Here is a 25,637-nt window from a genome sequence, read left to right as displayed (position 1 = left end):
CGGCGTCCGATCGTTGCGAACCTTCAGCTCCCGCTAAGGCAAGCCTTCCGAACCTAAGTCCCTGTTTTTGACTCCTGTACGTTTCCCGGCTTCGACCTGTTTCCGTTTGATCACGTCTCTGCTCCTGCGCCCCGGTAACCCAACCTGCTTTTCCCTCTTCGACACCGCTATCGCTCACAAGAGAAGTGCCACTTCCGCGTCACGAGTGACCTGCTCCCCACAACCTACGATCACTGGATCGTGGGTGCCAGCTTACGTCTCTTTTCAAAAAAAACTAAGAAACTATCGCAATTGGGTTCCCGTCTCCGCTCCTGGTTCCTGACATGTTGAGAGTATATTAGGGTTTCACTTGTGCTGGGGGATCCAACTGGCGGAGGATTTTTCCAATAAGTCATGTGAAAATTAACATGTTAATCCAGGTATGATGTGGTCTTGTTGATGTTTGTCAAAAACAAAAAAAATCTATGCCGACAACTAAGTAAGTTTACAATTTCATTGTCGAAAATAGAAAGTAAGACGCATGATGCAATAAAAATCAGTTATTCCAATGAAAATTATTTACTTTATTTCAGAGGTACTATTTCCTTTTGGAAAGAAACGCAATGATAAACAATGAGATGCTATCTAGAGAATTTGCTAAAAAATTTTGTTAACCGGAACAATCCAAAATGTACAAAAATTACCATTTCAACATTTGTAATGAGAATTTGCTTTACTGCATTTCAACATGCTGCCTTCTTCCAAGATGCCATCATTGATTTCATTGACGTCTGCAAGTTGTCTTGAAAGCTCCACTAATAAACAAAGAGCAGTAAATTGTGGTTGCCACAGCAGCAACAAAGAAACATGAAAGTCAGAGTACCATCTTTCTGACTGTTAATATGGGGTAATGCCCTATCCTCAACCCTTTTATTTTTTGTGGTAAGAAAATCCATACTTGCTATGTGTCCCAGCTGTAATTTACTGTTTTCATGATAATCCAAAGTAATCTGGCAATTTAAATTGTGATTTACTCCAAAAAATCATGCCAGGACTTCAGTGAGATTTGCCCGGAACATGTCGAAAAGTTTAGGAGAGCCCGATGCAACGTAGACAATTGTAGCAGCTCTGTCATATCTGATGATTCCATTGAACTTCTCCCACAAGATTACATTTCCACAAGAATGTTCTTTCCCCAGACTTTCAAGACAGCTTGCTCAAGCAAAGGATGTGCAGTGGTTTAATTTGTCTCACTGAAGTGCACTGTACGTTAAAGTGAATTGAAATGAAAAATTGCATTGAAAAGATAACTGCCAGGCACAGGACTAGAATCGCAACGATTCAAAATGTTGTTTTGTTTGTGGCACTTACTGACTTACTGTACTATCTCCAAAAGAGGAAGGCGGGCTTCTGTGCTCCAATCCGTAAAGAAATTTTAATTAAAAGACTGGCAGATTTTGCACTCAGTGTGACAACTCCATTTACTCTCGCAGTGATAAAACATTGGCCTAGCTGAACAAATTCGGCTCATTAACTGGCAGCTCAAGTGGACGCGATCAAGCTAAGTGGTATTTTCCGAGAAGGGAGACAAAACGTTGAGGGATTGTTTAGTCGCGGCTTTCTGAGCTTTGACCTTGTGCTGTCGCTGCTTTGAAGTAATAAAGCAGAAATATTAAAAAAATATATGTTCTATAAATTAATCACGTGACATTTATTGCGTCACAAATATATTTTATAATATTGATATTATAGAAGAACTTTAAAGAATCCTGAATTGATTACGAAAGAAGTTATTAAAGCAGAAGTCAAAATTATTTACAATGTGTTAAACCTTTTACAATACAATCTGCATTCTCATAAACTTGGGCACAATTGATGCATCACTATGACTTGAGAATTAAAGATTTTTTTTTTTATTGGAAAGAATCATTGAGTCATTTTTTAAAATTGCCACGTGGGGTTCACGTTTCATTTTTTGTCTATTTATTCCTGAGATTATTGTATTTGAATTGTTGAATTCTCAATGTCCATAATATAATATAAAGGGTCTCATGCCAAGCACTTTAAAAACAGCTGATGTGCCTGCGGAGCTGTTCTGAAACTAGCTCACCAGTACTGGGTCATTGTGATTTTCTATTATAATATTTTTTTTATGTGTTGACTGAGTCTATTTAACCCTGCTTTCAACAATTAACCTGATAATAATAAGAGTAACAACATAGTAATAACATGATAATTGTCATTTAAGAAATGCACATCGCACTGGGAGCCCTTTGAGCTAACTAGTAACAAAACCTAGCTCTGCGCTTGAAAAAAGTTTGGAGAACCCTAATATAGATTTGTCTTGGAAATTTGACTTTTATGTGACTTTTACACCTTTAAATTATAACTCTTTTCTTGTAATATTCTGACTTTATTATTGTTAAATTACAAATGTTCCCATCTTATTATTTTTTTGCACCCAGTTTTCCAATTAATATTATTACTTGATTCGTTTAAGATTTTAACATCTGTCCGGTTAAATGACTGTCATAAATGAAAAGGTATTTCCTGAACATTTCTTACATCATATTCTTTAATCAGTATATATATATATATATCCTTAACTTTAAGGGGCTGGATATGATTTTAGATTATAGGATTAGTTTTGAAAGTAGGGCTGCAACGATTAGTCGACGTTGTGAAAAAAAAACTAAATATAAGTAAATATGTAAATATAAATAATCAACAATGAATGTCAATGTCTGTGAGTTAATATGTTCTTTGTTTACAGCAGGGGTCTTCAACCTGGTGCCCGTGGGCAACAGGCTTTCCACTAAGGACAGCTTAGGCGCCCGTAGACCTGTTCTGAAAATAGCTAACGAGTGCTGGGTCATTATGATTTTCAAGTAAAATAATTTTTTTTGTGATTGACTAAGTCTATCAACCATACCTGCAATAATTAACCTGGTAATAATATTTTAAAGACATAGTTATACCATGATAAGTTGTGATTTACAAATGCAAATCAAACTGGGTGCCGTTTGCGCTGATTAGTAGTACAAAGTAGCGCTCTGGTTGAAAAGGTTAGAAACCCCGGGTTGACAGGGATTAAAAAATGTCAACTTGATTTAAAGCTTTTATTTATTTGCCTGTCCCTAAAAAATGGACAAAGGTTTATGAATTGATACACCTATGGAGCGAGCAATGTGGCTTATTGTTTTTTGAAAGGACATTCTTATTTAATTTTTGAACAAATCCGCTGTATGTTCAATGATAGTTATATTTTTCACTGTACAAACTTTTCTGGTGTATATTACATTTTGCCACATAATTATATCAACTTTATGCTAAATTTAAGAAAACAGCAATTCATCAAAAAATATGATTATTATTAGTTTTAATAATCGGTGAGTAGTCGACTATTGAAATCGTTAGTTGCATCCTTAGTTGAAAGATAAAATAATACTTGTGATTTGAGTCCTGCTATTGTCTCACTGATATCTTCTTCCAAATGCAACAAGCGTGCCTACCTTCATCTGAGTCATTCCTGGCCGATGCTTCCAAAAGCGCCACACTGGCGGCGAACGACACTCGCCTTTTGACCTCAGCGTGCTGGTATCCATTGGCGGTCCGTCCTTTCCTGTCCGCCTTGCGCTTTTTATTCTGCATTTCCTTCTCGTACACGGCCCAGCGTTTGAGCTGCTGTGTGCGCCGCTTCTGGGCTGCCCGCAGCCTCTCCAAACTGGGGACCTTGTCCAGCTGCTGCAGCTCATGGATCAGTTCCAGGTGGTTGGCCATGATGGCAAAGCGTAGGGACGGGGTGGGAATGCAGAATGATGCAAACAGGTGACGTTTAGCGAGGGCTGCACCGTCGGTATCGGCCTCCTCCGGTCAGCATCTTCGTTGTCGTCATCGCAGTCATTGTGGTGGTTTCAGCAGGAGATCTGAGAGACAAGGAAACAGAGGGAAACATGACTGTTGAGATCTACACTCAAATATTTTCACCTCATATCATCTTTCTCCATTAAAATCGATGAATCCCCCATCATTTCTCCCCTCATCCTAGAAGAATTTGAGATGAGATTCTTTGGGGATTTTTTGGGGGTAAATTCATCAAATTCACAGATCGGTTTAATGTCTGACAATACGCTCGCAGCCCAGCCCAAAATTGCTAATGATAACAATAACAATAATGATAACAACAGTAATAATAATCATAATAAGCCTGAATCCACTGTGTGACCACTAGACCACAATTTCTTTATTTTTTTTAGGGATAACTCATAGAATTATTTAGTTCTTTTAAAAATAGGTCAAAATTTCCGATTCTCACCAAACTGAAAACTATAGCTTGAACTGTCAATTTTACGTCAAACCTCAAACATCCGTCGACTTTCATTCGACCAAGGTTAACCGCTTCCTGGAGGCTGCGCATGAATGATAAGCTTGCAAACTAGGGCAGTCGAGTTGGTTTTTCCGACAACTACGGCAGAAAGTTCCACTCGAAGGAGCAAAAACTAAAAGGACTTTGAAATTTCGATAAAGCACTATACTTTCTGTATTTGTTTGCTGTCAAATGTGTTAGAAGTAGTTGAAAGTTAGCATGACATTCACTTACATTTGCATTGACAAAACCACAGCTGGGCTCATGACAGGCTAAGGATAACACCCACAATGTGTACTAATAACCTAATGATTATATATATATATATATATATATATATATATACACATATATATTACGTATATATTTTTTTATTTTATTTTTTTATTTATTTATTTTTAATATATCTATCTGCAGCGGTCTAACAACTACATGCTCAGGGTCATAAAACCAATCGTCATAAATCACACCATAATTTCTGGTACGAGCGATGATTATGCAAGAGTTACTTGAATATACACACACTAAAATAGCTGTGACAATCAAAAGTAAATTGGAAAAAAATACCAAATTGATGGTTAAAGTAGCACAATCAGAACTTGTTCCAGAACAATTTTCAACAAAAGCTGGCAGCAATTTTCTTTTTTTTCACTCTCAAGACAGCAACGTTGAACGTGTCATCTTGCAAAAGAATAGCCAACAAAGTAGAGATGGGAAAGCAAATTCCTTGATTTTCTTAAAATGATTCCAAGCAAGGTTCAGGATGCAGTGTGCATTAGACGCAAAAGGCTTCTTATCCTATTTCATAGACAGGCTTTCATTGTTTCTTTTTTCTGCAGTTCATTTTAATTTGATCATTACAAATCAAAAATTATCCACATAACACACATAACTAAATGGAATGTAATTATACTGCATCGAATATAAGCCACATTGTATCCGAATTTGCACGATGTTGTGGTGATGCTATGCAATATAAAGAAGGCTCCAAAAAAAAAATCACATCATGGTACTAATGTGCATCAGTACAATGACGGGATAAAGGTGGCGTTGCCATTTCATTGGAATTAATCGGCTCAGTCGATAGAAGTATTATAGTCTATAGCTGATGTCACAGGACATCTTTTTGGTTTTCAATATAACTAATAGTGTTTTTGCTTTTAACGATTGGCCATTAAACAAATAAAACGTTTCTGCACAGTGACCCTTTAAACCCTGTATGAGATACACAATTCAAGTTACAATATTTCATACATTCATCTACCAGCAGCTTATCCTCTCGAGGGTCTCGGGAATGCTGGAGCCCATCCCAGCTGACTTAGAGCTGTAGGCAGTGGACACCCTGGAATAAGTTGCCAGCCAAGGCACGCAGGGACATTTATTCCTAAGGACGATTTTGACACACCATCCACGTTTTTAGTACATGGGGAAAAAAACAGAGTGCCCAGAGAAACCCCACTAATGCACAGGGACTGCATGCAAACTCTGCATAGTCCTTGGCTAAAATCAAACCTGTTACCTTTGAACTGCGAGGCAGACGTGCTAATCACTAATCCACCTTTCCATCCTCGTTACATTAAGTCAACACCTAATTCACATGTAGGCCTTTATCTAAAAAAAAAACCTTGCTAATAGCAGAACATTTGAATAAATGTGCAGAATATGAATTCCAAAAATGTAGATTAGTATATGTATAAAGAAAGATAATTCCAACATTTAGGGCTGTAGTTTCATTATTTGAATGTCCAAATTGCTAATCAATGTTGAATAAGTAAGAGTAACGTGAAGATATGAAGAGAGGAGCTGTAAGAGCCTGCTGTGATATCACGGCCGCTCCCCGGGGTCCAAGGCTTGCAAATCACAGATTGACCTCAATCAGCTTCCTGGCAGCAGATAGGAATGCCAGAGTGGATTGCACATTTTTTATAAAAAAGAGGGGAAAATAGATGCAACTCATCTGAGAGAATAGCGGGAACGATGATAAACATTCCTGCCCGCTGTCAAAGAGATTTCTTTTTTGCGGTGAGACACCATTAATGTGTATTTTGTTTTGACAGCTGCATTCACAAAATGAAAAGTCTCATTTGTCGACATGACGGAGAAGACAGTGTTCCTCTCTTGAACAATTTCACATCAAAACAAAACAAAACAAAATAATTGTCGTGACACGACTCCTTTATGTGACTCTTCAACAAAGTGTGGACAAATGTACAGGTTCACGCCTGCAGTCAAGTAAAACAAACTGTGTACTCCATAATTACCCACATTTGGACCGGAGTTGGACAATAATTGCACTTAAATAAAAAAGTACAATATTTAATTGAGCTACAATACCTTCACTACTGAACAAAACACACCACCTCACACCTCTTATGTCTCAAAGTTCTTATTGAATTAGCTTGATAATTGTACAGGAGTTTTTTCATCTCATCACAAAATTAAAATAAAGGAGCGTGTTGAATTTTCTGTAGCAATACATGGCAACAAAAATTGGGAATGTGCAAAACAGCAAACAACTGTTCTTCCTAACACAATTAATTTGATTGCATCGTATTCCACTTCTTAAACCTGTAACTCCTATTTTGAGGGAGAAATCAAGGAACATCATATAAATGTCACAATAAAATAACAATGCTGACCAGTCAGAACCTACTTAATGTGTGTATGGAATAGTTACCGTGAGCATTATATATATTGTGCACATCCATAATCACCTTTTATGATGATCACAATTTCTCAGAGACCTTAATCCAGTCAGCTAAATGAGATGTGGTTAGCAGCTGTTGACTATGCGCGTATAGGAGGGAAAACCATTTGAATAATTTAAGACAATGTCAAACATAAACATTATGTCCTCCATTTTTGTGATACTTCACGTCTTCTCTTGTGAACTATAGCTTAGGGCCATTCAGGGACACGCCCGACCTAGAATACTGACTAAAAGTGTTCAGCACAGCTTATAATAAGACTTAAACATGATAACATTTTTCTTAACTTTTTTGTTACATTAGTAATGTCAAAAACAAAAATAAGTGTTTCTATTTTGTTTTTTTCTTTCATCTTTATTAAAATACATAATGTAGGGTTGATGGGTATTCACAAATGTTTTTTTTTGGGGGGGAGGTAAAATCTACCCATGGGATAGCCTGCCTACATATATTGCTAAAACATGGTTTGTTTTTATCAGTTCTCCTTTAAATTATTGGGCAACTGTGGAGCACACTTATCATAGGGAGAGATGCCACATTGACACTTAATGAATACAATCTTAATAAATAATCTTCTTTCTGCAAGCCGAAAAATTAAGAAAAAACGCAAGTTAGCAAAAGAAGGCAAAATCATATAAAAGTAAAATTAAGTAGGCCTTTTTATCCTTTTCTAATTAATATCTGCTAAAAAACAGTTTTAAACATTTGCAAATGATGAAAATCTTGCGTGCCTTAAGGGTTTATCATTCATTGAAATATCACATTTGTGTCACTGTTTTTGTAATTCGTCAATATCATTCATATTTGTCAACTCTGAAAATTTATGACAAGGTACATATGCATGCTCAAACCTTCCCTGTACCTAATATGATTCAACACAACATTTTGAACAAAGCCTAAAATGTAAACCCCTGATGAAATGCAACATTTTCAGCTCAGTGGCATGGATGTTTAGATGTTTGCAGAGGACAGGATAATGACAACTATTTCAATTGAAAGACCAATTTCACTTAAAACACGAAGCAATTGTATGGTGTCAAAATATCACCCCAAAAGTGCTTACTGCTATGTGGTACCATGGGGGTTGTTCTGGGCCAGGATTGGAACAAAAACAAAAGGCTAGATCACGCAGTCAGTTAAACAGGAAGTTAGTCACTTTGAGCAGCACAAACAGTAAAATCTATTTCCATTTGAAGACTCTTGGGTGGTAATGTTGAAATTGAATTAATTTGCCAGCTGGCAGGCTTGTTAACGTGACTATTGCTTTTTAATGACTTGACTTTCACCAAAAGTTAACTGCGGTAGACCATAAAACAATTGTTAAATTAACTACATTATTGATATTTGTACATCTTGATTGTAATAGTGAACACGTTTGTTATACAATAAATGTTGCAATGATAAACAGGCTTTATATGCTTCTGTAGAGCTGCTGCAGCTATGCACAACTTGAACAATCTCTTTTCTTGACTCCCTCCTCTTCTTCCCTGGGGCATCCTCTAGGAGGACATTTTTATTCTGTCTGGGTAACTTGTCCTAGTTGGCACTGGGCTCACTGGCAGCGAAGAAGAAGAACATATCTCCTCGGGTGGAGCCTTTATTTAAAGAGCTCGGCTCTCATCACCATTCTGGAGCGTCATTCCCCTGTCATAACCATTGGTTACATCCGGATTCGGCAGAAATTTATTCGACAAAAAGTGATGGGATCTGCCGGCATGTTTTACATCATTTTGAGAATTTTTTAGACTCATATAATGTTAAGAATCAGAATCTTCTTCATCAAATATGAGCTTTCAAACTACAAATGGCTGATGGTGCATGATTTTACCCGATAACCATTGATTACATTCACAATTAAAAACCTTGGTCCAATTTATGTTTTAGAAATTTGGGGAAAGATTAGGGACCCTCAGAATAGCCAAAAACACTAAAAGCAAACAAAATAAGTCCACTGAAGAAATGTGGTTCTAAGCTTAAAACCCGAACCTTAACACCGCTAACCGATTTAATTCTGTGCTGCAAAAAACTCGTTTATAGTGGATACTACCAAGCAGTCAGCTCCTTAGTAAAGTGTTTAAATTTACGCTTACATTTGGTACTCAAGGTCACATTGACCCATAAATTATTATTATTACATCTGTGAACTCAATGATTATTATTCCCCACACTTTTATGTTGCGTCAGTAGCACCACTGCCAGAGTCTAGAGTTATAAATATTTTATTCGCATTAGCGTGGTAGAAAAAAAGCAATTATATCAGTTTTTCAAAGCTACTGTTGCACAGATACATAGCCATATCATGTTAACTTAACATCACGGTATTTTTAAGACAACATTTGAATGGGGGGAATTCAAAAGTCAGTTCATTATTTTTTTTGAATCACTTTTATGGGTTAAAATCTTAATACTGCCCAGAAGTGTTGTGCCATAGCATTGTATTTATGTGCAGTGTATGCGACATTATGATGAACTATGTTAAACAGAACATACAGGGAAGAATCAACAATGCTAAGCAGTAAACTTATTGTGCCAAAATTGAATCGTGACACAATGAATTAATAATTGCATGCAGTCAAAAGAAAGTTTTTGTTCAAAAACCCTAAAAAAGCAGCTTGTTTTTGAAGTGCCACGTTTGAATATGGAATAAATCTTATGTTTGAGGTTGATGTTCATTATACTCTGGTAGTTCAAAGCTTCGTCGCATCACTCCATCTCCGAACCCAGTCCTGATTTTGGGCAGGGTGAATGAACACTGGCTGATTTGTACTCCATCAGCACCATATTTCACTGGGCGAGAAAAACAGGGTATTAAAGTAGGCTGCAGACTAGAGGGTGAAAACCATTGTTCGTCTTTGGACTTAGCAGCTTTGCCTCCAAGCGGTTAATCGCTGGTATCATAGTGATAAATCGGGCAGAAATACCACAATGGGGCCTTACTGGCCAAAAAGTATGTTTGCCATGATATGGGGAGTCAACCGAAAGAGTTTCTTTAAAAGAAAAAAACTCTCCATCGTATTGTTGTTGCAAATGGAATATAAGAGCTGTTATTGTTCATCATTAGTTACTTAAGTTAAGGCAGGTTTAGGGGGTTTAAACTTCAAACCTTTCGAGTTAAACCAGGTTCAAAGCTTAAACTCCAATTTAAAGTGAGCAAGTTTTGCTGTTTTATTTGTAGTAAATATATGCAACTCAAGAGTGTTTCTCAAACGTGAAGGCAAATTTAAAGCTTCAACTTTAAGGTTTTTAGCATTAAAGGTATAGGTTAGGCAATGAAAAGGTGATTGAATTCTCAGTTGCCAACAAATGGCAACATGAAATAGTTGAAAACAGGTGGATTTTACCTCTTCCTTGATATTCCAAAAATACTAGATTCATAACAATGTTTCATATAAATGGCAGAACGCAATATACATCTATATTATGGATTAATCCTAAAGAAATGCTGCGCCGAAAGCGATAACTGAATATGTTCAACACTTGGCTTTTATACTAAAACAGAAACACTGAAAAAATGACTGCCAAAAATATTTGAAAAAAAACATTTTGACTTGCTAAAAAGACACAATATGATATGATAGTTAGCTGACGGTCATTTTACTGGCTGCCCATTTAAACATTTTATTAAATTCTCATAAAACAAAAAATGGCCTTAAGTGCTTTACAAAAGAAAGTCCTGTCAGACAACAAAGTGCCACAGATGACGAGAAACCGCCAATATTTAAATTGCAAATAGGAAAAAACTAAATAATCCTATGTTTGTATTTTGAGTAGTGTCAGTGTCAGATTAAGAAAAAAAATGCTTCTCTCTCTCTCCCACTTCAGAAAAAAAGTTTAAATTTAGGGGGAATTTTAGCTGTTAAAAGGACAGGAAAGTGAATAGTCACAACAAAAGGGACTGATGATGATAATGATGGTCATGATGCACCCGGCACAGTTAACAAAAAGATCGAGCTTGCATGTATGCAAAAGTAAAGTAATAACAATAATGATATTGGAAAGGGCAGCACGGCGGCGCAGTGCTTAGCACGTGTGCGGTAGAGTTCTGAGGTCATTAGATCAAACCTCCTGTGTGGAGTTTGCATGTTCTCCCCGTGCTTGCGTGGGTTTCCTCCGGGCACACCGGTTTCCTCCCACAGTCCAAAAACATGTATGTCAGGTTAATTGGCCGGTTCAAATTGTCCCTAGGTGTGAATGAGCGAGTGACTTGTCTGTCTCAGTGTGCCCTGCGACTGGCTGGCGACCGGCTCAGGGTGTCCCCATGCCCACTGCCCGGATATGGCTGGGATGGGCTCCAGCACCCCCTCGACCCTAATGAGAATAAGTGGTGCACGTAATGGATGGATGGATAATTGTAAATTAAGTCCCGCTGCACGGAACATCACACACAAAATACATGTTTACAAATTTAAACTGCTAAATGTCAGTCACTTACAAACTACGAAATTCAGATCAAGTACAAATGCATTTGTAAAGTATTTTTCAGGCAATGAATTGAAACTCAAAGAACTGTATCAAAATAGTACAAAACAGTAAGAAAATACAATCTCCACCTTTTTTCCCACCCAACAACCCAGAAGGCAAAACACACAGACACATCCAATGGTTAAAAAATAATAATAATAAAATCAACAAAATAATGAAATAGATTAAATTATGACAAGGCACAGACTAACCATGGAAGGTAAGGGACCTGAGGGAGGCTCATCCAAACCGATAGGGATGGAAACAGATGGCCCCAGGAAAGATTATCAGCCATTGAACCACATGTACTGTGGAACCACAACACCGCTAAGAGAAAACAATTAAATCAAAAAACATTTTAAACTAAAAAACTATGACATAAATATGTGAAATAGAAAATAAAACATATTTTATTCAAGATTGTCTTTAGAAAGACGAAATACAGCTCTCATGGTGGTGTTCAGCAGACAACCTGGTGCGGAACGCTGGGAGGACAGAGGAAGTCAGTGTGGACTTCAAGAGGTCCAGAAAAAGTAACCACGCCCCTGCAGCATCCATTGCAGCCTTGTCATCCTGGAAGGGGGATTACCTAATATGCGCCCCCTTATCAAGATTTCTTGTTTTCCTCATCGTGAGGTTTTGAGTTTTTCCTTGTTGCTTATAGGTTTTAGATAAGGGGATGGTGTAAGAATGGTCTGTGGTCTGAGCAGCCCTTTGAAACTTTTTGTGATTAAGGGCTATACAACATGAACATGACTAAAATTTTGTTAGCTCGGTATTGTTAACAAGTAAACATTACTAAAAGTCAGGTAACAGCTTTTAAATTATGTGAGCAGAGGGACACACCAATTTCAGGAGAAATGTTGGTAAAAGCTTGCCAGTGCTCTCGTTGCGACTGTGATGTCCATTTCCTTCCATTTCCTGTGTAAACTTAAAAATAAGTAGCAGCGTTTTGCGCAAACATCCCACCAGGTGAAACCCAGCGACGCAAGGCTCGCTTGTCGTTCGACAAAACATTATTGCATCGTGTTTTTGCACATCATTCATCCGGTGCCGGAAAGTAGGTGCATCCCATATATATGTTGTGAATAAAGTTTTCAGGATTGATTTGCGTTTCAAGATATTTTTCATTTAAAAAAGTTCAAGAAAGACTGATATGGGCCATTAACATTATTATCGATAACTACGATCTGTTATCAAAAAGAAGTTTGCCTTGACAGAGTACAAACTAATGAGACACAAAGGACCCAAGCAACTTCCGTCCAGTGCTTCTCTGTAAGTTAGTTGACCATCCAATCAAGTCAGTCTGGCTGTTTGCTTCTACATTCTTAATTGGTTTGCCATCATAATTTCTGATCGTTTCATCAGCTGTGCAGGTTTGAGGTCACGGGGAAGGTTCACAAAGAGATTCATGGCTTTACAGCCTTCCCTGAGAATACCCCCGACTGATCCTGTCTCTCCAAACTCAGTCTTCAAAAGGACAAGCAGTGCCTGGCTCATTCCTTTTTTTCTGCAGGACTCAATTTTCCGAGTGAACAAAAAGCCTGTGATCAGCCCGCAGCTTTGCCGTGTTTAGAGAGCCCTCTGCCGTGACCTGGGCGGGGGTTATTCTTCCATCTGCTGCACACAGATGATACGAGCTGTTTGAAATCTGCATGTGTGTTTCGAGACGCCCGGGCTTCTAGGTTACTTCCTGCTCTCTCTTTCGGAATTCTCAGTTTGTTTCTATTCCTTTTCCCCTCTGTCTGGGTCCTTTTCTCTCACTGTTGAGTCATTTGGCTGCCTAACGATGGTCTAACCAGAGCAAACAAGACTGAGACTCATCCAGCCTGCAGTAAGTGTCACTTCTGATCTGCTGCCCAGGCCAGACGAGCGTGCACTGAGGCTGTTACACTGGCCCCCAAACAGTGTGCAAAGGAAGAGGTGGGGGACGAATGGCCATGATGTGATTTCTTATCTTCCAACGATATAAAAACTAAAAAGGATTGAGAAGGCATTCCATCCATAGAGTTTCCCCCCATCACAGGACAGTTTGTGCTCTGCATAGGTAAATTCTCTCTGGATTTTTTATCATGGCCAACATATTTACTATATACATTTTTGCAGCGAGCGTGAACATAAACAGAAAACCTAAAAAAACAAATAGAGTTTCCTAAGTACAAGACACTTTGTCAGTCATGCTGGCCACCAGACTGTTTGATGCACTATGGCTGGTTATTTTGCAACCAGTGGGCCGTCACAGACTTCACTTGTAATTAACAGCAACACTTTCTTGAGGCATTACTGACCAAAGTAGTAGACAGAATTATATTGAGGGACAGAAAATAAGCACTGCATTAGCTCTCTTACAATGAAAAATATTCACAGAACTAATAGAACGTCCTTACATCCAAAGCCTACAAAAAAAAAAAAAAAAATCACCTACTGTGTGGAACGTCGCTCAATACCAGAGGCATGAAGCAATACAGACACTTCAGAGAATTACAAATTGTATCCTATGTCTAAAAATTGATCGTCACATATCTTTAGCAAAGCCTAGAGAGACTTTGATTACTTTTGGGCACAATTTTAACCCCTTAACGTTCCGACAGCCCGTCAATCCCAATCCAAGAGCCAAAAGTACCAAAGTAAATTGAATGCTGTTCTTAAACCGTTTGAAGCATTTGTATGGTTTTGGTCTCTTTTGAAATGCAACTCAGTTGTTTTGTCCCAAACCGAAATACTCGCTGCAAATGCTACAAACATTGAGTAATCTGAGTTGAAACACAAAGAAATAGAAAGTTTTTAGACTCACCTGATTTTGATTTTGCAATCTAATACCTGCAAAAGAGGCAAGGGCATCTTAGCTGGGAAAAAAGTGAGACAATAGATCAGGACCTTGTCAAATTTGATCACAATCTGAAACACTAAACATTGTATTTTACACATTTCTCTAATGGTAGGTCTAGGTGTTTTTAAAAGCAACTATTTGGAGACCAGTTTACAGCCCTTACAACTTTGCATTTATGTATTTAACTTTGGCCAATTGAAAAGACATTATGAAAGAGTTGAAAATGTGACTTCTCTTTCTAGAAGTTAATACATGATTGTGCACATCTGTCCATTCCATCCATTAACTGCACCGCTTGTCCTCAGTAGGGTCGCAAGGGTGCTGGAGCATATCCCAGCCATCCTCGAGCAGTGGGCAGGGGACACCCTGAACTGGTTGCCAGCCAGTCGCAGGGCACACAGGGACAGAAAATTTGCTGGCTTATTCACACCTAGGGATAATTTAGATCGGCCAACAAACCTGGCATGCATGTTTTTGGGATGTGGGAGGAGACCGGAGTGCCCGGAGGAAGCCCACGCAAGCACGGGGAGAACATGCAAACTCCACACAGGAGGTTCGATCTCATGACCTCAGAAATGTGCCGCACACGCGCTAACCACTGCGCCGCCCTGATGGTGCACACTTGCACGTAATGATGGTCATTGGCTATGCAATTGGTCAATCCCCTTTTGAATCGGTCACTATTGGCTAAAGAATTTTGAAGCCAAATTGGTCATGACATTTATTTTTATTTGATTTTTCATAACAGGCCCTCATCGGTTATCACAGGCTAAGGACCACAAGTGGTGTCAATCAAAAGCTCAGAGGCTAACGGAAGTATTGAAAATAATCTGACGAGTCTTTTTATTTTTAAAGGGGAGTAATGAAGACAAACACAGATTTTAACGCAGATTGTCAAACAATGCAGGAATAATGCTTTTAGGCAGATTTTTTTTTAATTCGTCGGCTTTATCACGTTTTTTGGAGTACCGTATTTTCCGCACTATAAGGCGCACCATGTTACAAGGCGCACCTTCAATGAATGATATATTTTAAAACTTTTGCCATACATAAGACGCACCCCATTATAAGGCGCTATGAGTGCATGCTCATTTAAGATCAGGTAATTGTGCAATTTTGTAATTGTAATTCTGTGCAGTCCTTCGAGACATTTTTGTGATTAAGGGCTATTTACGGTAAATAAACGTGACTTGACTTGACTACAGTAGAGGATGTTGTTATGTTATGCAACCTCTAGATGGTGCCGCGCTAAAGGGAATGTCAACAAAACAGTAAGATAGGTCAGTCAAACTTTATTGATAACAAACAAGCTTTCCACAACTCCATTCACTCCCAAAATAAATAAACAGCTGTTTTATTATTTTCTCTGAGGTAAAGCATTTTCGTGACACATCTTTAACATCTTTGAACAACATCAAGGCATGACAGTTTACTTTTCCTCCATTTAGGCAACACGCGAAAAAAAACGTCTGATACTGTTATGGTAAATAAAAACGTTAGTGCAATCACAATATAGTGACACTCGTAATGTGCAAAAATAACAAGTGCAAAACAATAACAGTAAAGCAATAACATAATAACTGTAAAATGTAAAACGTTGTAGTGGGTTTTACATAATTCACCCATGGAACCATTGTTCAGTTAGCGAGTTCCTAGGGGGACTCTTAATTCTGCCGGCTCGAGCCACTCTCGTGTTCGATTCATTAATGTTAAACTCCCTCGCTGCTGCTCTATTCCCGTGTCCTACTGCGTGACTGATCGCCTTGAGTTTAAACTCTGCGTTGTAAGCGTGTCTCTTAATGGGAGCCATTTCGGGGTCTTTATACAAACGCACAAATAAAAGCGAATCGTTGTTTAATATTTCCCAGTATGCACGGCGCACTTCTTCTACGCGAAAAATGGAGTCGGTGGCTGCTTCTCTTAGTTGCGAGACCTTGTAATTCAATATTGATCCATATATAAGGCGCACCGGATTATAAGGCGCATAGTCAGCTTTTTTTTTTTTTTTAAAAAACAGATTTTATGTGCGCCTTATAGTGCGGAAAATACGGTAAATATATTTGAATGTAACAACACCGTATTTGCATTTGAAGTTCCCAGCTCCTTTGGCCTTGCTATCCAGTTTTTAGTTTTTGGTTATCTTGTTTCAGACTGATCGAGATGTATCTATAATGAGTATATTTTGAAACGGTCATCATGTCTTGAATCCCGGGACTTTTTTTCAGGGAATGCTGACATTTTAATTACTAGTGCAATCATGAAGACACAACCTTGTTTATCAACGTTCCTTGGGCAGGTGATCTTTCTCATTAAAGAATCTGTAAATCAAGTTTGTAAGGACTTTAAGGTTTGTGAGAAGTGATAACAACCACTATAATGTACTTTCCTCTCTTATTAGGTTGATTTATTACATTGAAAAAAAAGTCAGATGTAATTTACATTCATTCTTATTAAGGCCTACCTTATTAAAATGTTCAAATAACAACACATCAGTGATGTCCATTAATTAGCATAGTATTTACATGAGTGCATGTAGACAGAGAGTATAGACTGTTTTCAGTGGAAAAACATAATCAATAAGGCAGGGGTAAAAATTGACGAGTCAAGGTTTGTTAATGAAACTCAAGCTGATATTTTGACTTAACGATGAATAAAGACTGCAATCCAATTGAGCATAAAAGCAGGCCTTTCATACACGAAAGTTCGGTAGTTTCCACTTACACGGTCCGGCGAAGACTGAAATGATTGAGACCGCCGTTTCACTTGTCTCTTTACAATGACATAGAAAAGAAAGAGGCTCCAAGATGTCAGCATGTGATCAATCACAGACATGCAGTATCACACTGCTGTGTAGTATTTAGGTGGTGTAGTTCAAACTTTTACTTTCCACCAGTGTGTTTGATAATAGACCAAATATATGTATAGCTTTTTATTTAACTTTATTTCCATTTGCACAGTGTAATTGCTCTGGCCTGTATTCAACTCACCCACTGGAGGTTAAGCCGGCTTCACCTCCAGACTCTATTAAAAATAATAATTATAACACACTGAAGCTTTTTGAGAACTCGTCCAAAAAAATGCATTCATGTGTTTTTGATCAATACCTTACTTATAAAAAGCAGTTGAAAGAACTCTTCTGCTTTATTTTTAAACTTCCAAATTACTGCTCTGAAGAAAATGGATAAAATTTAAAAGTAATTGCATGTGTGTTTATGAGGAAAACATAAAGAAACCAGCCTAACAAAAAAACAACAACAAAACTCTGAAACAGACACACATGAATGCTTCAAATGCAGCTTATCCCGGCCCAGGCACCGCCAGGCGCACAAGCCATGTGATCCCCTTCGAGGCCATTGGGTGCAGAGGCCAACCAGACATTGAATATGACTCAACATAACAAAGTTCATGAAAAATATCTCCCAACTAAGCTTCAAACTCATTCTCCTCACCTCTTACATACCGTTGACTTTGAATCAAATGTTTAATTCATTTCCTGGAAACCTACAAAATTGCATCAGATAACAGCTTAAATTCTTCCTGTGAATAGCAGCATTCTTCAAATATAAGTATTTATTCCTACTGCACAGTCACAATTGAAAAAGAAACACAGATAACAAAATCAAAAATTCAACACACAAATTAAATTGCGCAAACTTAACTAATTGCAACCATGGGGCCGACAACATGGTAAGCGGAACAAATCCCCAAAATTAAAACCACAGATGAATAACAGCAACAATCAAAATAGACACAAGACCAGCTTTGTCATTAAAAGATGGAACTTCCCAGAGGAATTACAGCATTAGTGGAGGCGTTCATGAATCTACTTCAAAGTATTCAAAAATAAGTGAGTACCGTATTTTCCGCACTATAGGGCGCACCGGGTTATAGGGCGCACCCTCAAAAAATAGTTTTTAGTCCTATATCTTCCATAGATAAGGCGCACCGGATTATAAGGCGCTACAATGGGAACGTGGACAAAACAGTCCGATGATTCAGTCCAACTGATGACCCCCTTAACATTCCCAAAGCTTGCAAAGAAGCAAATACGTGTCGTAGACACGTGCGAATGCGGTGTCCGTACGATGTCACTTAAATGCGTCATTTCAAATATCATTCGGAAGGTTCAAGTCTTGGGATTCAAGGAATGCCAAACATTTCTATGTTTCTATTTTCTTTTTCACTCGCAACTTTACTGTGCATATGACAATAAACACTTGGAATTGAGTTGAATTCACTCAACTCATCACAGCAACATCAAGATAGTTCTAAAACAAGATACCGGGAAAACATAAAGCCGCATAACTCACCTAAGTTCTCACGTTCAATAATGATACGCAATCATGGTCTTCTTACAACCGTTAGTGAAGTAAATCCAGGAGAGTAAATTATTTGCAAATACAGACTGATAAAACATGTTTCTCTATGGTGTACTTTAGCAAGCTTGCTAAGCTTGCTACGCCATTGCTAAACTCGGCCAATTGCAAGATTTGTTTTGGTCATCTAGCCTATTGGAGGCTCTGAATAATTTCAGCCAATAGCGATCGATTTAACTGATGATTGACACATCTTTTTCGGCCAATTGCAGGGTTTGGTTTGGCCATCTATCCAATCCGAGGCTCCGAATAACTTCAGCCAGTAGTGATCGATTCAAATGATGATTGACACATTGGTTAGCCAATGAAACGCCGGTATATAAATCCCAGCATACACCGCGGACTTGCTACGCCATTGTTAAACTCGGCCGATTGGAGGGTTTGTTTTGGGCATCTAGCCAATCCGAGGCTCCGAATAACTTCAGCCAATAGTGATCGATTCAAATGATGATTGACACATTGGTTAGCCAATGAAACGCCGGTATATAAATCCCAGCATACACTGCGGACTTGCTACGCCATTGTTAAACTCGGCCGATTGGAGGGTTTGTTTTGGCTCCGAATAACTTCAGCCAATAGTGATCGATTCAAATGATGATTGACACATTGGTTAGCCAATGAAACGCCGGTATATAAATCCCAGCATACACCGCGGACTTGCTACACCATTGTTAAACTCGGCCGATTGGAGGGTTTGTTTTGGGCATCTAGCCAATCCGAGGCTCCGAATAACTTCAGCCAATAGTGATCGATTCAAATGATAATTGACACATTGGTTAGCCAATGAAACGCCGGTATATAAATCCCAGCATACACCGCGGACGACTTCGCGCTCGGGGGAGAATCTAGTCGGCGGCTGTTGAGTAAGTTGCGAGACCTTGCGAATTTAATATTGAGCCATATATAAGGGCGCACTGTGTTATAAGGCGCATGGTCAGCTTTTGAAAAAAATTAAGACTTTTAGGTGCGCCTTATAGTGCGGAAAATACGGTAGTTTTTCAGACAATGCAAAAGGTGTATTTGCTTGTTTTAACTAATTAGGGTTCTCCAGAATGCTATTAATGCATGTTATGGTCTATAAGGCCACCCCAAAAATCCCAAATTGGCCGAAACTTTTAACACACACCTTACACTCGGACAAAATTGGAACTGTGTATCCTTATTTCTGCTAAAGATTTACTAATATGGGTTGTCGGGGCCTAAACCCATACCGATTATTAGTATTAAGAGAAGGCCGATAACCGATATTTGGAGCCTATATTCCTTTGCTGTAAAAGCTAAAAAAGTGGTGTAGGAAATTTTTGATAAAGCAAAAAGAAACTAAGAGTATTTGTTTTAAGTTTAAATAAATCTTGTATATAGTTTTAAAACATTTTACAGTAAATACATTGGAATTTAAACACAATGAACCTTTCACTTAAACTACAAACTAACAGTGCAGGAAATACAATGAGGCTTAGCAGCAACTCGTATAACTGTACATAAAAATTCAAATAGGCCCCTGATTATTTTTATACGATAAATAAATAAAAATATCACTAAAAACAGCATAACTTGAATTAACTTAGAAGAAAAAGTGCATTGAAATTTAAACGTAACTCGCTAACTGAAAAATGTCGACAATCCTGCTTTAGAGCCAGATTGACGAACCATTGTTATGGTAACAGCTAATTCATTGGTCTCCATCTGACAGTGTTTTCCTCAATGGTTTTGACTTACGGGCATTTTAAAACTCCTTTATTTACTCCAATTTTTTTTTTTTTCCTGCTTCATTGGCTCCGCCCCTGGTCGTGTGTCCAATCAGAAGGTGCTAGGTGGGTAGCATGTGAGACAGAAGGCAGGAGCAAGGAAGAGAGGGAGAGAAAGGCTCAGCTGTATCTGAGCAACAATGATCGGCCCGTCGGATGAATAAAAATGCTGATACCGAAATCTGTGAATTTCCCATTTATCGTGCGATAATCGGCCTGCCCGATAATCGGTCGACCTTTAATTTGTGCAATCATTGATCACTTGCTAAATTAGATCGCTGACCTCAATTGCATATTAATGGTAGCAATGGTGCTCAAACCAGATAGCAATGGCAAGAGCGGCAAATCCTAACCACAAAGCGATATGGATGGTTGTTCTCAATTAGGGCTGCAACTAATGATTAATTTCGTGATTGAAAAATAGGTCGATTATTTTTTCAATTGATCAATGAATCAGATTTTTAATTTCCTCCTCTTTATTCAAATATTGAAGTTTTGGACGGATAGAAAAATAGTGCACAAAACAACAGTACATCCTGTAATAGAAATCATAAAACACAAGTGTTTGTCAATTACCAAGAATACATACAAATTTATGCTATACACCTGCAAATATCGAACATACTCCTACTGCCTTATCAAAAGGTACTATTATATTTGAATTTATCATATAAAACATAAAAGAGCAATATATTTCATTTTATTTGTTGCAAATTGTTTTATCCACAAAAAAAATCGATCCAAATTGTAAACAATTTTTAAGGTTTATTCTTTATCAATTGTCCATTATCCGTTATCGGTCAAATCATAATACGCTACAAAACCAAGGGGCCGAGACACTTGCTCTCAGCCAAGAGGCTGAGTCAAGGTCCTAGCCACAGGGCCAAGCAGCGATCAGTGCGAATGCACCGTTCCCGGAGGTACTGCAATACCGGGCCGATGCGTGGAGTGGACAGAGCAAGCTCTTATTCCATCTCCCGATTAGAAAAATGAGCCGGCACATGCCGTAATTTTTAGATTTACTTTGCGCCAAACTCTATCTACTAGACCATCAGGGATACAAACGCGACATGAAAAGGCATTGGGCCTTATGGCATCTTCACACTCTTCTTAGTCATGGTAACAGAATGTTGGAGACAAAAAAAAGATCGTAGTCTATTTAATGAGTTAGTAAGTCATGTAAACGTCACCAACACCAGAGACCCAATGTAGCCAAACGCTGTTATATTCACAATCACGACTAGTTGTACACAGCTAGGCTTTATTTTGTCTACTTTAGTAGCCTAGTTGTAATGTATGTATATTGTATGTAGTTGTTCACTGATCGTTGTAACCAGAGGAACGTTGTGAATGGGACACCTACCAAAATCTGACTCCTCCCCTAACTCCCGAGTGAAAAGTCTGAAACACTTAAAAATCACTGTGTTGACATATTGAGATTACAGAATGGTACCCGAGAAGTCACAAGTCTGTAGCTCAAACAGGGACTACTTTAGCAGGGGGGGAGATTTTGGCAACACCTGCCAAAATTTGACTCCCCTCCTAACTTCTGTAGGAAAAGTCTGAAACACTTCAAAATCACTGTTGTGACATATTATATAACAAGGCTACTGTAGTACACCAAATAAAGCCTCATGGATATTATAGTGTTAAGCTACATTGGATCGCCTCCGGGGTTGGTGACCTTTGCATATGTCTTAATAAACTCATATAGATTTCGATCGCTTTTTTGTTTTAATCACACCAATCAATATTCCTTTATTAACACATTATACGGACTAGATCGCGACACACGTCTCAAGCGCAGCACTGAGAAGCATAGTTCACACAAAGAGGAGTCAGATTTTGCAGGAGAATCGGATTAAGGCACACCGGCTCTCTGTGTCTAGTCTTCATGGCAGGTAAGGTTTTCGTTTCAAAACCACGCACCACTTAACTATTTGACACAATTTGGCATTTTGCCGACAGCGGTATGCCCCAAAATACAGATGAAGCGGTCTGCAAACTAGGTCTCAAGAAGGTGCCGGGGAAACGAGCTAACACAACTAATCTCAGCAGCATTTGGAGTCCAGGCACCCGGTACAATTCGCAGAGCCAGTTGGCAAAGGAAGAATGGCAAACAATCCAGGGGTTGCAGTTTATCAACTGGATATAGTGTACATGAAATTTACACTATGTACACTATATAAACAAGATAGTGTACATTGGCGCATGCAAACAGTATTACACGGCACATTGCTACTAAAATGCTGATGTCATGTTAACAGAGCTTAATCTGGGCAATTGTTTATATTCTTACAGTTTGTTAGAAAACTGTGTTTTTACTAAGATACAGACCTCCTTTGGCCGAATTCATGTGTCATGTTTAGGTGAAGAATGTAGCTAACAGTTAACAGAAAGCGCTGACTCATTATTATACAGTTGGATTTCTTTTGTGCACACTTTTATCAGCATGCTGCGTGTTGATTTGTTCAATGTTTTAATCTTGGTTTGTATTTTTCTTTTTCGAGTCACCCTTCATTAAATTTTCAACCTCTGGCATCTGGGTTGGATGTACCTGTTCTGATGCAACTTTCCTATTGCACCTGTAGCGAACGATGATGCTTCTCATGACAACGCCTTCCAAAGCAATGCAATCCCAGCGCTGGGCAAGTGGCGTCAGTTTTAAGTCGACTTTACTATTTGAATGTTTTTATATTTCTTTGTTTTATGCGTGATCTGGCGAGTCAGACTGCCAAGAAAAATCATATGACAAACGTTTTCAAGCATTGAAAAGCACTTCACACAAAATTCAAGCATTTTCCTGAACTTGAAAACACAACATTAAAATTCAAGAATTTTCAAAGATTTAAGGCACCCGTAACGAGCCCTGTATATCTTTAAATTTCAAAATAAACCGCAGTGGAAATAAATCAAGTCCTTATCTCCTGTTGTACAGCCTATATGTTGACTAGTTTTTACAATGTGTTGGTTAATTTCAATTCTTAACTATTACGCCTACTCTGAATGTTTTGTGTTGTGTGAAAGTTCATGACATTTTTCTGACATTCTGGCATTCACACAGGTGTTGAAACATTTTTGTTGTTCTTTCTAAAAGGTGGATTTATAGCATAACAAAATGATCCCCTTGATTCCACGCCTGTGCTGTATTATACAGAACAGTGACTTTTGGGAGCAAAAAAGTCAGATTAATCAGTGTGAAAAGGTGCTACTGACTACCTGGGCAACACTTTTTTGTCTACAAAGTTCAACGACTGTGTTGCCATGACCATCAGGAGAGAATTCCGTGTGAAGGGAGACGGTTGGCGGCTGCGCTTTCCTCAACAATGTCAGGAAAAACCTTGCAACCCCCCCTCACAAGCCTCTCTCAGTCCAGCACCTTCCTGAACAAACCCTGAGATCACTTCCTGTTCAACAAAGCTTGTGATTAAGTGGAGCTCCTTCTATTGAGTTCTTGTGTAAATGAATTGATATGGACTAAAGCACGACTTTAATATAGAGATATAGACGATGATGAAGCCAATGCTAAAGGTTTTATTGCTCCAGCAAATGGTCACTGCATTGTAACCACAGGAGGCTACTGATCATTTAATGTCCTTAGCCAAATACCTCAGATTCTGCCTCACTCTATTATTTTAAATCCGACGTATTACTTTTATCCAGCCACAAACCAAAAGGTCACTTCAATGTATTCCTTGGTCCCACAGGAAGGAGTACAACCTACACACATTGAAAACAACATCAGCGCAACAAGTGCAGGGCTTTGGTAATTGTGTCCACAAATAGCCAGGAAAAGAGGGAGAAGGAATCGGAGGACCTCTGTGTTGCCACCCAAAATGGCCCTAAAATTCACCCATCCCTCCGTCATGACTGCAGATTAGCAGACAGAACACTGATCTAACGTAATCGCTTTTTCCTCAGTAAGCAAGCAAACCAACGTCGGGCTCAGCTCGGAAAAGACGTCTTAATCAGCAGGGGGTCAAGGAGCAGCTTTGCAAAAGTGAGGATAGGACCTTCTGTGAGAAATGCCCACATTGACAGAGAAGTTTAAAGTCAAAGATGTTTTTACTTTGATTTGGGCTGTATGGTTATCAATATTTAATGGGACACAAGCTTAATCAAAAAACGGTAGGATAATTAAACATGAGTTAGGGTCGAATAGTACTTCTGGAAGCAGCAGAGCGGTGAAGACAACTCGGAGGAATTTCTTTTAGCTGATGCACGGCCACACGCTTTAACCTTTTCAAACGCAAGATGAATATCTGCTTTTATAAGCTTTGAAAAACATATATTTTCTTGAGCGTTTCCCGGGGAGGATAGAGAATGCTGTTGCTCAGCATGGACTGGTTTTGGACTCCAACTAATAACAATCAGCAATGGGTTGCTCATGATGATTGATCACCGTGAACGACTGAACTTTCTATCCGTCTTGCTGAACAAAGTAAAAACATGCTCAAATAAAGAAAGACATGACAATAGTAATCCACTCTCAATAAATTTTGACATAAAAGGCATTATAAGAAACCATCTTGGACAAATCATCGACGAATCACGACCTTCTTGACGGCTTACTACAAAACAAAGCTTACTGACTATATGCAATAGCCTGACTAAGCTCTTAATTGAAAATGGTAGACATTGTTGCTTGTCAGTTAGTCTTTCTTTTATAATGTTTTGATTTAATTTACTTGACGAAGTTGACAGTACCAACATCAACACAATGCACATTCAATGATTTATAATGGTAGAATATTTTTTCCTATTAATTCACAGATTTTTTTGCTAGCATGAACCTCTTCAAATGTTTGCAGCTTTTAACTTGGAAATTGTACACCTTATGCTTAAATACCACAATTCGATTTCCAGTTAAGTCATGAATCAGCAGTACAACAAAGCCTGTTGAAAAGTCGCAATAGATATTGCCTGTATAGCAAATACAGAATGTTGCTCGTTAAGCATGAAATCATCACAAAATTAAAAAATGGCAGACAGTTAGCTTATCACTGGAGAACCTTTATCATTGTTTTGTGAGCAGATGCTTTGTCTCTCAATGCCAGACGGCTGGAACTTATTAAAAAGATGGCGTCAATATTTATTGCATTCTTTGACAAGGACTTTGTCCAACCGTACACAAATAAACTCAGAAGAGATTATTTTAAATTCCAGATC

The 25,637-nt window shown here is 38.4% G+C and overlaps 1 protein-coding gene and 1 pseudogene across 1 annotated transcript in view; both read right to left on the bottom strand.

Annotated features, from left to right (window-relative positions):
* The window catches only part of ppp1r16b (protein phosphatase 1, regulatory subunit 16B), a 91,429-nt gene that overhangs the window by 60,129 nt on the left and 5,663 nt on the right, over positions 1-25,637 (bottom strand). The window contains exon 2 of the mRNA XM_088338793.1: positions 3,492-3,905. Within this exon, the coding sequence (XP_088194919.1) occupies positions 3,492-3,759 (268 nt within the window). The 5' untranslated portion in view covers positions 3,760-3,905. The remainder of the gene's footprint in view (positions 1-3,491; positions 3,906-25,637) is intronic.
* LOC148364637 (U2 spliceosomal RNA) lies at positions 21,374-21,462 on the bottom strand (annotated as a pseudogene).

The sequence above is a fragment of the Urocampus carinirostris genome, chromosome 6 (genome assembly GCF_059441175.1).
Source record: "Urocampus carinirostris isolate Australia breed hairy pipefish chromosome 6, RoL_Ucar_1.0, whole genome shotgun sequence".
NCBI classification, from domain to species: Eukaryota; Metazoa; Chordata; class Actinopteri; order Syngnathiformes; family Syngnathidae; genus Urocampus; species Urocampus carinirostris.
Note: the sequence above shows the minus strand (reverse complement) of the source record. Positions and strands in the feature narration are given on the sequence as shown.